Source organism: Mytilus trossulus, chromosome 14 (assembly GCF_036588685.1).
Source record: "Mytilus trossulus isolate FHL-02 chromosome 14, PNRI_Mtr1.1.1.hap1, whole genome shotgun sequence".
Lineage (NCBI taxonomy): Eukaryota > Metazoa > Mollusca > Bivalvia > Mytilida > Mytilidae > Mytilus > Mytilus trossulus.
In genome coordinates, this window is record NC_086386.1 from 40,332,058 (window position 1) to 40,344,369 (window position 12,312).

Below are 12,312 nucleotides of genomic sequence, written 5' to 3' on the forward strand. Positions count from 1 at the left end.
TTGGTTGGTTGGTTGGTTGGCTAAACATGTTGATTGGTTGATTAAACACGTTGGTTGGTTGGTTAAACACGTTGGAAAGTGTTTCTTGAAACAAGCGAGAAAGAAACAAATGAGATCGTGGACTCCATATTAAACACATGAGACGGAAACATGCACTGATTGGTTGATTGATTGGTTGGTTGGTTGGTTGGCTAAACATGTTGATTGGTTGATTAAACACGTTGGTTGGTTGGTTGGTTGGTTGGTTGGTTGGTTAAACAACACGTTTGATAGTGTTTCTTGAAACAAGCGAGAAAGAAACAAATGAGATCGTGGACTCCATATTAAACACATGAGACGGAAACATGCACTGATTGGTAGATTGATTGGTTGGTTGGTTGGCTAAACATGTTGATTGGTTGACTAAACACGTTGGTTGGTTGGTTAAACAACACGTTTGATAGTGTTTCTTGAAACAAGCGAGAAAGAAACAAATGAGATCGTGGACTCCATATTAAACACATGAGACGGAAACATGCACTGATTGATTGATTGATTTATTGGTTGGTTGGTTGGTTGGTTGGTTGGTTGGTTGGTTGAACACGTTGATTGGTTGATCAAACACATTCATTTGTAAGTGGGGGTAAAAAAAAAAGGGGGGGGGGGAGGGTCCTAGGGATTTTTTTTTTATATAAACGGAACAGAATGGTTAAAATTGTCGTTTTACAATTTAAATCAATTGCTTCTAAAAAGCAATTGTAAACGGTCTTGCCCCCCCCCCTTTGAAACATGATTGATTGTTATGTGTGTGTGTGTGTGTGTTTGTTTGTCTGTCTGTCTGTTTGTTTGTTTGTCTGTTTGTTTCTGTAAGGGGTCTATATTATTCCGGGGAAGTTTCATGTTTAGTTCGGAAAGTTTTTATTTTATTTCAGGTCCAGCGCGCGCGCCAGATTGGAGGAGACATCACGTGACGCGGGTTGATAATAACGAAAACTCAGTCTTTTTATTTCTTTTCAGGTGGAGACGTTGAACAGACAACATCTATAGAGATGGAATGTGCACAATGTAATTTCTTTTGTCATTGTAGGAAATTGACATTTCGGTCACAGTTCACCAGCAGTGCATGATTTGGATTTTATTGATCCGGTGTAACTTTAAAACACGCGTTGCATGCTTATTTTCTTGTAATGTACATTTTTCAGCACCAGTTTGTAACACAGATAAGTATTTTAATCTAGGAGCGAACATTTTATTTTAGGATTTCACTGAGATTTACGGCCCTGCACTGCTAATTTTGCATAGGTACTTTTTCTGTACAAAAAATCTGTAGTACTGGAAAATTACTTTTAAAATATAGTACTTTTTTAGTACTTCAAATTTATTGTAATATTTAAGTACTTGTTTTTTACAGTACTTGATTTGTACTTCAAATTTTAAGTACTCAATTTGTACTTTAATTGTGTAGTACTAAATGTGTACCTCAAATATTAGGTACAAATCAAGTACTGTAAAAAACAGGTACCTAAATATTACAATAAATTTAAAGTACTAAAAAAGTACCATATTTTAAAAGTAATTTTCCAGTACCACAGATTTTTTGTACAGAAAAAGTACCTATGCAAAAGTAGCAGTGTAAGGAGCGATTTTTACGGAATTGCCATTTCTTTTCTCTAGGAAAAGTCTTGAGAGATATCTGCACCACGTTGTTTTATGAACTTTTAGTACATGTATGCCCTGCTGACTGCACATTTTGGGGTCGATTAGACTTGTAGTTTCAGAGTATAACTGATAAGAAGGATGTGAATTTTTTTTTCAGAAGAGATGTAAGAACAATATTGAAATTCAATTCTTCTTGAATAATTGATCATAGGTCTTTCCTTCCATATTGTTTTAATGAAACTGTCATAAATAAACGGTCATACATATTGATTGATTGGTTGGTTGGTTGGTTGGTTGGTTGGTTGGTTTGTTTATTACTTAAACACTTGGGATAGGGTCTCTTGAAGCAACCGGAAAAAACTGAGATCTTGGACCCCGTATTGAACACACGAGACGGAAACATGCACTGATTTATTGATTGATTGATTGATTGGTTGGTTGGTTGGTTGGTTGGTTAAACATGTTGATTGGTTGATTTAACACGTTGGTTGGTTGGTTAAACACGTTAGATAGTGTTTCTCGAAACAAGCGAGAAAGAAACTAATGAGATCGTGGACTCCATATTAAACACATGAGACGGAAACATGCACCGATTGGTTGATTGATTGGTTGGTTGGTTCGCTTAACATGTTGATTGGTTGATTGAACACGTTGGTTGGTTGGTTGGTTGGTTAAACACGTTTGATAGTGTTTCTTGAAACAAGCGAGAAAGAAACAAATGAGATCGTGGACTCCATATTAAACACATGAGACGGAAACATGCACTGATTGGTTGATTGATTGATTGGTTGGTTGGTTGGTTGGCTAAACATGTTGATTGGTTGATTAAACACGTTGGTTGGTTGGTTAAACACGTTGGAAAGTGTTTCTTGAAACAAGCGAGAAAGAAACAAATGAGATCGTGGACTCCATATTAAACACATGAGACGGAAACATGCACTGATTGGTTGATTGATTGGTTGGTTGGTTGGCTAAACATGTTGATTGGTTGATTAAACACGTTGGTTGGTTGGTTGGTTGGTTGGTTGGTTGGTTAAACAACACGTTTGATAGTGTTTCTTGAAACAAGCGAGAAAGAAACAAATGAGATCGTGGACTCCATATTAAACACATGAGACGGAAACATGCACTGATTGGTAGATTGATTGGTTGGTTGGTTGGCTAAACATGTTGATTGGTTGACTAAACACGTTGGTTGGTTGGTTAAACAACACGTTTGATAGTGTTTCTTGAAACAAGCGAGAAAGAAACAAATGAGATCGTGGACTCCATATTAAACACATGAGACGGAAACATGCACTGATTGATTGATTGATTTATTGGTTGGTTGGTTGGTTGGTTGGTTGGTTGGTTGGTTGAACACGTTGATTGGTTGATCAAACACATTCATTTGTAAGTGGGGGTAAAAAAAAAAGGGGGGGGGGAGGGTCCTAGGGATTTTTTTTTTATATAAACGGAACAGAATGGTTAAAATTGTCGTTTTACAATTTAAATCAATTGCTTCTAAAAAGCAATTGTAAACGGTCTTGCCCCCCCCCCTTTGAAACATGATTGATTGTTATGTGTGTGTGTGTGTGTGTTTGTTTGTCTGTCTGTCTGTTTGTTTGTTTGTCTGTTTGTTTCTGTAAGGGGTCTATATTATTCCGGGGAAGTTTCATGTTTAGTTCGGAAAGTTTTTATTTTATTTCAGGTCCAGCGCGCGCGCCAGATTGGAGGAGACATCACGTGACGCGGGTTGATAATAACGAAAACTCAGTCTTTTTATTTCTTTTCAGGTGGAGACGTTGAACAGACAACATCTATAGAGATGGAATGTGCACAATGTAATTTCTTTTGTCATTGTAGGAAATTGACATTTCGGTCACAGTTCACCAGCAGTGCATGATTTGGATTTTATTGATCCGGTGTAACTTTAAAACACGCGTTGCATGCTTATTTTCTTGTAATGTACATTTTTCAGCACCAGTTTGTAACACAGATAAGTATTTTAATCTAGGAGCGAACATTTTATTTTAGGATTTCACTGAGATTTACGGCCCTGCACTGCTAATTTTGCATAGGTACTTTTTCTGTACAAAAAATCTGTAGTACTGGAAAATTACTTTTAAAATATAGTACTTTTTTAGTACTTCAAATTTATTGTAATATTTAAGTACTTGTTTTTTACAGTACTTGATTTGTACTTCAAATTTTAAGTACTCAATTTGTACTTTAATTGTGTAGTACTAAATGTGTACCTCAAATATTAGGTACAAATCAAGTACTGTAAAAAACAGGTACCTAAATATTACAATAAATTTAAAGTACTAAAAAAGTACCATATTTTAAAAGTAATTTTCCAGTACCACAGATTTTTTGTACAGAAAAAGTACCTATGCAAAAGTAGCAGTGTAGGGTATAAGCCATTTTGTTAAACATTTTACGTTGCTGCGTTTCACACAGAGCTCATGTTCATTGTTATTATGTATATATATGCAACCCGACTTTAAATAAAGATTACTTTACTTTACTTTACTTTACTATTATGACGTCACAAGTTGTAATCATATTGATTTTTCACGAACAAATCAATGAAAATGGTTAAATTTCCAAAGATTATTTGACAGGAAACATAAAGCGCATACGTCGACAACAAAGATCTTTTAAAATAATGTTTCTGAAGACATTTAACATGTCTGATCTGAATATTAAGCTTGTCGACGCCTTCGCTCTATGTTTCCTGGTCCTTTATTTGGTTGAAATCCAGCTGATTTTGTTAAATTTCACCAAAATCCCTTATCTTGACCTTTTTGGGATGTAAAAATCAACGTGTCAGAATCAAACTTTGACAAACACAGCTCTGTTTAACTTTCTCACACGTCTTTAAGGCAACTTAAAACAGTTATTGTCTTGTAAACATGAACTTTATAATTTGGGCCAAATATGGCTTTTACCGAACTTACTCCTTTCTAGATGTTAGTCAAGTTATGAGGCCGGCTTAACTGTATATGTTGTTTCCTTTATCTCTAGTTCGATGGGATAGATGTGTTCAACATAGTAAAAAAAATAGTTCTTGAAAAACTAATCATAATCGTGATATATGGACTGCCCACAGGACAGTGGTATAGTGGTGATGGAGACTGTCGCTGTCACTGACAATACCAATGGCTTACAGGCAAGCCATGTCCCACAATAATGAACAGTTCTTTAATTACTGTTAGGTTTATTTCATTTAGGAACCTGTTTTTGGAAATTATCATAAATTCAAAATGTCAAAAGCAAACTAGAGTTGTTGTACGATTTCTATGGCAAAGAGTCGCAGTAATATTGCTATCATTCTAGTGCATTGATTTATAATCAAGTTTTCTATAATTTTATTATTTACAAAAATCAATGGTAAAATTCAACAACTTAAATATAACATTGAAAATAGGAAAATGTTTTATTTAAAGGATATTTTTCTAAATAGAGATACAACACCCCCATCGGTCATTGACAGAGCAACCACGCCTCAATGGTCAATTACGGACGGAAATCACACCCAACTGGTCATTACCACGTTAACGTACGTTGACGACCTGTTTTCTGGTCTGTTTGGTTCTGTTAATGACCTACGGAATTTATAACTGAAGAATAATGCATAGTATGCGATCCCTTTTTATCCAATAAGATAGACTTATTCTTAACCGATATGAAATATTAACATAATAGTTTTGAAAAACTGGTCATAACCGTGATATATCGAGGACACAGAACAGTGGTATTGACTAAGATAGTGATAGTGAATGAGCCAAAGGCGAGGCCATTATCTCTGTCACAGTCAATATCACTAGCCGACGTGCAGTCCATGTATCATATAATATCCGTTCTTCAATATCTATTAGGTTTATTTCATGAAGGTAGCCTGTTTTTGAAAATTGAAATAAATTCAAAAAGCAAACTTGGGTAAATGTACGATTTTTTTTTAGCAAAGAGTGAATATAAAAAAGAAGATGTGGTATGATTGCCAATGAGACAACTATCCACAAACGACCAAAATGACACAGACATTAACAATTATATGTCACCGTACGGCCTTCAACAATGAGCAAAGCCAATACCGCATAGTCAGATATAAAAGGCCCCGATAAGACAATGTAAAACAATTCAAACGAGAAAACTAACGGCCTTATGTATGTAAAAAAATGAACGAAAAACAAATATGTAACTCATAAACAAACGACAACCACTGAATATAAAGGCTTCTGATTTGGGACAGGCACATACATAAATAATGTGGCGGGGTTAAAAAAAAAACTCCCCCTAACCTGGGACAGTGGTATAACAGTACAACATAAGAACGAACTATAAAAATCAGTTGAAAAAGACTTAACTCATCAGATGGACAGAAATACAAGTGGACAAAAATACAAAAAAACAGTCGTAGAACTACTGCGATTCATTTAAGTGCAATTTTTCAGTATATGATTACTTAATCAAGTTCTATCTAATTCTATAATTTACAAAAACATATGGTAAACAATTCAACAACATAAATATATTAAAAGTTAAAAAGTGACAAACTAAAGAAAAATAAATAATTACAAAAAAGACTCAAATTCATGATTATAATTCTAAACCATAAAGTGGACCGTTTAATTGATAGAGGTTTTTATGCCCGGACAAACCATGTTATTTTCCACGAATTAGCATGAAACACGACGACTATTGAGTGTCAAATAGTAGCCACTATGAATAACGAGTTTTAAGCAAATTTATCGAGAACTGTATGCATGTTGATTACTTGTTTGTATATAAAAAAAACACACACATTTACCTCATCAAATTAAATACAGTAATAACGTTAGATTTTTTTACATATTTCCTATCGAATTTTAAATGCACATAAATATCAAAATAACAAACCATGCAGAAAAGGGCGTCACTAACAGTATTGAATGTCACGCTTCTTTAAACCTTTTCAATTTCATATAAGTCAAGCGACAAGATATGTACCTCGGACATCGGAAGCACTCTTTAAATGTACGCTGTTCAATTTAGATTAGGACTATCAAATCATTTTCATATTATTGACAGTTGCTACAGAGTTGAAAATGTATAAGACATTCTGGATGGGTTTTATCGCTTCAATTTTGCTGTCATTTGTATCATTTGTATGTGCTGAACCGAAAGCTCCATCATGTAAGCAAAACAGTATCGTTATAGGCTGAACGTTATTTAAAATAATTTGCTAAATCATGTACGTATTAATTAAATTTATTCCTTTTCTCTCTCTTTCTCTCTCTCTCTCTCTCTCTCTCTCTCTCTCTCTCTCTCTCTCTCTCTCTCTCTCTCTCTCTCTCTCTCTTTTTGCATATTAGTTACTTTAATTGTATAAATGTTTGCATTTCAGCTCCATGTGATACAAACCCTTGTTCAAACGGCGGCACTTGCAATTACCAGCCGCCTACAGGCAAATCCACATTTACTTGCACGTGTTCTCCAAATTACTCAGGAGCATTATGTGGTAAGCAATTTATTAATAAATCATCTACTTTATTGTAAAGAAAAAAGATTACGATATACTGAGTGACAATACATACGAAGATAAAAAAAAATACATTTTACCACTTACCTGAATATAACAACTACTGTAATTTGTATTAAGGTCATAACCATTTATAGTCTGAAATTTACGAGTACAAAAACCTATTCATATAACATGTATAATAACATTTACTCTTTTTAACAATTTGCGTTGGTCATATTTTATCGATCATTTGTTTTGATATATTAACGTAATTGATTATACATCTACGTTTTTATAAAAAAAAAAAAAAAAAAACTAGAAAAAAGGTATCTTCAATTTTAGATCAGGAGATAATTGATGACAGCTTGTCCGACGGGTACGTTAAACATTTGATTTTTTTTCCTTCTCTCACATATTTAAAAGTATTATTTGAAAACGAAAAGTGTTTCCATTGAGATCTCAAATACATTTACATTATCTACACGTAAACGGAGCCAGTACAACATATATTGTTGACCGTCGATTTCAAATCCAAAATTGACAGAGACAACTTGTTGATAAGTTTATACCTGTACTAATATAATACTATCGTTATTCAAATATGACGTGCTCCTTTCGTTTTGGAAACAGCATCGTAGAAAATTTTCCGGTATATGTATACTAACAGAATTGAGAATGGAAATGGGGAATGTGTCAAAGAGACAACAACCCATAGAGCAGATGACAGCACACATACCAAAATGCATATAATAATGGCTGCTTAAATCTGTCTTCCATGTGAATCCAAATGTATCGTAAACTATATGCTATGACTACATGTAAGTCGATTTCGCTGTGATAAAAATAAGAACTGAAATAAACCTACAGAACCTTTTTTTCTTATTCTGAGGAATAACGAAAAGAATTATTACTTTAGAGATCAGGTACATGTTAAAAATCAAAATCATTTAAAATCCCGCGAAATTTCATAAACGTTTTACATGTAGCGCATTCACGTCATTTCAAAACATGCCGTCATATGAATGAAAACGCTGTTATTATTTTGTAATATTTGTACATTTACTGATTTCATCAAGTCAATATGACGGCAACTTTGTTATCAAATGTCTAAAAATGGCAAATGTTAAGTTTGACTGTTAAAAAAATTATTCTTGTTTTTAGCGTTAATTTAAGAACCGACTCATGCAAGCTATATAACTAATAGATATTTTTAAATTTATCTAGCAGAGTGGGTAAAATAGAACAGCCACACTCACGACATAATATTTGCAAATGTCGATGAAGGAATCTTTGGAAAAATGATGTCATTGTTTAAAACATTTAAATATGTCATTCTATTCGACTATATGGTAACAACTATTTTCAGAAATATGCAATGGAAAACAGGAAGAGTTCCTTCATTTTTAACAATCTACGGTGATCCTTTGATAGAATCGTGTCAATAGAATTAATAACATAGTTTTGCATGTGTTTTTTTATTATGACTCGGTACAATGAAATATTTAAAACAAAGCTTGTAAAGGGATGTATATCGAACTGTCACACACCGGAAATATCGTACACCACGAAATACAATAATAGTTTTCATAACTCTCATTGTGTTGAATTAAAAAAAATCCACAAATCCTTAGCACAATCAGTATGACGTCAAATGTCATTTTTTGACATTTTTACTTATTGTGTCTGTTTATACTGTTCACACATCGTTGACTATGTAATGGAATTTGATGCAACTGTCATTCAAGTGAGAGGTTTAGCTAGCTATAAACCCCGGTTCAATCCACATTTTCTACATAAGAAATGCCTGTACAAAGTCAGGAATATGACAGTTGTTGTCCATTCGTTTGATGTATTTGAACTATTGATTTTGCAATTTCATTTGGGACTCTTTTTTGAATTTTCCTCTGAGTTCAGTATTGTTGTGTTTTTACTTTTTTCCAGTGTCAAACTTTTAATTAACCCATTTAAAGAGTTTTCGCACGCTTCAGAATACAATACATTTTCACAAAAAGAAGGTTTTCAGGTGTAAAGTGTTAGTTGTTTGTACAAGAAACAAATATGTGTTTTTAACGACCTTGACTGGTTATACAGCTTACAGTTTACTGCTGCTGTGCTGGTGTGTTTTGTATATGCGACTTTTTCAGTTTCGTTGGTTCTTATAACGTGACACATTACTTAAAAATATCCTCTTAGTATGTTATTGTTCTATTATATGTCATTATGATATACATTGTATTTCTATTATAAATTAGAAAATACGTGGAACCACAAAAGTAAAAAAAAATAATTACGTAGTTGAATAAACCATATATGGACTTTTATAAATTCTATAGAACTTTTGGACTATTTTAAATCCCGGTCTATTTCTGAACCTAATTCTTGCATATTTTTGATTGTTTAACCCTGTATGCTAACGTTGCCCGTGTGAAATTTTAGAGTTGTCTGTATAAACATTGAACGACAAAAATATGTGACGTATACATTTTCTAACGTCAGACACGCTAAATTGTTTCTTTTTAAATTGAAACACGATGATAACTGTTGTACCCATATTTGACTATTTTATTGATTATGTCTGTTTAGATTACGCATCATTGTAAATATAACGGAATTTCGTGACACTATCGTGCAAATTGAGAGGTTTAGCGTAAAACCATGTTCAATCCATCATTTTTTTTACATTTGAAAATGCTTGTACCAAGTGAGGAATATGACAGATGTGGCAATTCGTTTTTGATGTGTTTTGTCATTTGATTTTGCCATGTGTTTGGGGACATTCCGATTTGATTTTCCCCTGAGTTCAGTTTTTTTGTAATTTTATTTTTAAATGATGCTGAATAAGCCAATCAGATTAATTCCGATTTTCGTATCACTTTTTGTGCAGTGTGATTTAAGAAATATAAATTCATGCAAGAAAAAGATAAATGGCAACTAACATAAAAGATTTCCTTGTATACTGTACAATATAAGCAAATTGTATCTTTCTTTTTACTGATCTTCAAACAGTCCGTGTTTTCTTTGTTCAATATCATCATATATTATAGCCTTCTTCATAATTTCCACAGTAATCTTGAACAGGTATTTCTTGTATAGCTGTACAAGTATGAACAAGTACTCCTAGTATCCTTGTACAAATATGAACAAGTATTCCTCGTATACTTCACAAGTATGAACATGTATTCCTTGTATAGTTTTACAGGTATAAACATGTATTTCTTGTATAGTTCCACAAGTATGGACAAGTATTCCTAGTATACTTGTACAAGTATGAACAAGTATTCCAAGTATTCTTTACAAGTATGAACATGTATTCCTTGTATAGTTTTACAGGTCTAAACGTATAGTTCTTGTATAGTTCCACAAGTATGGACAAGTATTCCTAGAATAGTTTTACGAGCATGAACAAGTATTCTTAACTTTTTTCACTTTCAGAGAAATAGCAGGAATCGTAGTTGGATGTGTGGTGCTATTAGTACTTATTGTTGTCATTGCTATAGTTATTTGGAAATGTTGTTGTAAAAAATGTAGGTACACATTGTTAAATGCTAATCTTACCTATTGATTATTTAAGGAATGACTGTAGTAGTTTTTCTGTCTACGGAGAAATAACATAGAAAATTTGCTGCACAACGAATAACGCGCGTAGCGGGTTAATTAACAGTGTGTTCCACATTTTTTTATGTTATTACAAAAAGACAGAAAAAATATTACAGTCATTTCTTATAATTTAATTCTAAATTCCATTTTAACCGTAGAAAACCATTAAAAATCGTTGATGACGTCACGGTCACACGACTGAATTATGTCTATGGGCCAATCAGAAGACGCGTTACATCCAAAATTAAATTATTAGTGAATATACAGTTAATCTTTTCTAGACAAATGAAACACCTTTGACAAGTGTTAAATTCATTTATGAAGTGTTTATGGTTATTTTGACACTAGTTAACACTATCAATTTAAGTTTACATGCATTACACAGGCATTGCATATTGTAAGAATGTTACAAGAAAAAAAGCTAATTAAAGTCAATGAACCAACAGTACAAGACCGATCAACATAGCACGGGCAATAAACAAATCCTCAAGGAATAACAAGGTCAATCCAACAAAAGCTATTTAAATCAACGTACAAGACTATTCAAATGAAGACATTAAACGGACACTTCAAGAAAAAATACCAAACAAAATAACTGAAGTCATAAAAAGGACAGTACAAGATTCAAAAATAATAACCGTATCGGGGATTAGAATTGTATATACAAATAAGTTGTGGTACGATTTCCACTTTTTACCAGAGTTTAAAGAAAATTGTTGATTGCAATTGACTAGTCCATTCATTGTACGTTTATTTCTATAGGTTCTATAGGTTTTGTTCTGCTGGTGCTGTCTAAATTGTGTTTTATTCCAATTTTATACCTTCTTGATTTATGTAAACACTGCGAACTGGAAAACAAATATGAATTTTCTAACTAATTTCATTTGTTTTATTTTCAGCTAAAAGCGTGCCAATGTGATGATATCTCAATTCCGTGAAATTCAAATATAAACAGTCATCAAATCAAAGAAAACAGATTCCGTCCTAACTATGAATGAATTAATGATAGCTATATAAACTCCTTAATGTTTTAGTAACCTATTTCTAATTTAATACAAATATTTTCAATCAAACATGGTTTACGTATATTTGGTCATTGCCATAATAAATTTCTTCCTCTTTACAAAATATCAATATATATATATTACTTCTTTGTTTTAAAAGTCGTTGCATAACTCACCAAATCAAAACGGCACAATAGCCACTACCACTTTTTCAAACTAAATTCGTTACACAAATGTTTATTATTTTGTAAACCTTCATCTATCGAATTCGATATTCGCAAGTCATCTTAGAATAAAAAATCGGAAAAAATCAAAACTCACTTTTTGCCAACAATTTATTTTTATTTCTATATGCCACAAATTGAGACAATTGCCGTTATCATAAAGCAGAACAATCATACATACCACTTTTTATACTTGTTATAAGACATCTCAAATACGTGTACGACATCTTTTACGATTTTTTTTTTACCTACACTCACGAGTTTTAGAACCTCAATAAAGACCACTTCAAATACAAATCAACTGAATGCACATGTTCAAGTTCAATTGCAAATATTAGATGGCTGGTCAAGTAATAACTGA

General features: G+C 32.8%; 1 protein-coding gene across 1 annotated transcript; it reads left to right on the forward strand.

Annotated features, from left to right (window-relative positions):
• Positions 1-6,592: 6,592 nt before the first annotated feature.
• On the forward strand, positions 6,593-11,796 carry LOC134697247 (delta-like protein A). Its single transcript, XM_063559396.1, has 5 exons — positions 6,593-6,798; positions 7,010-7,123; positions 7,469-7,502; positions 10,559-10,650; positions 11,623-11,796. Exons 1-5 carry the CDS (start codon positions 6,711-6,713, stop codon positions 11,640-11,642), a joined length of 348 nt encoding a protein of 115 aa, XP_063415466.1. The 5' UTR covers positions 6,593-6,710; the 3' UTR covers positions 11,643-11,796.
• Positions 11,797-12,312: the final 516 nt, after the last annotated feature.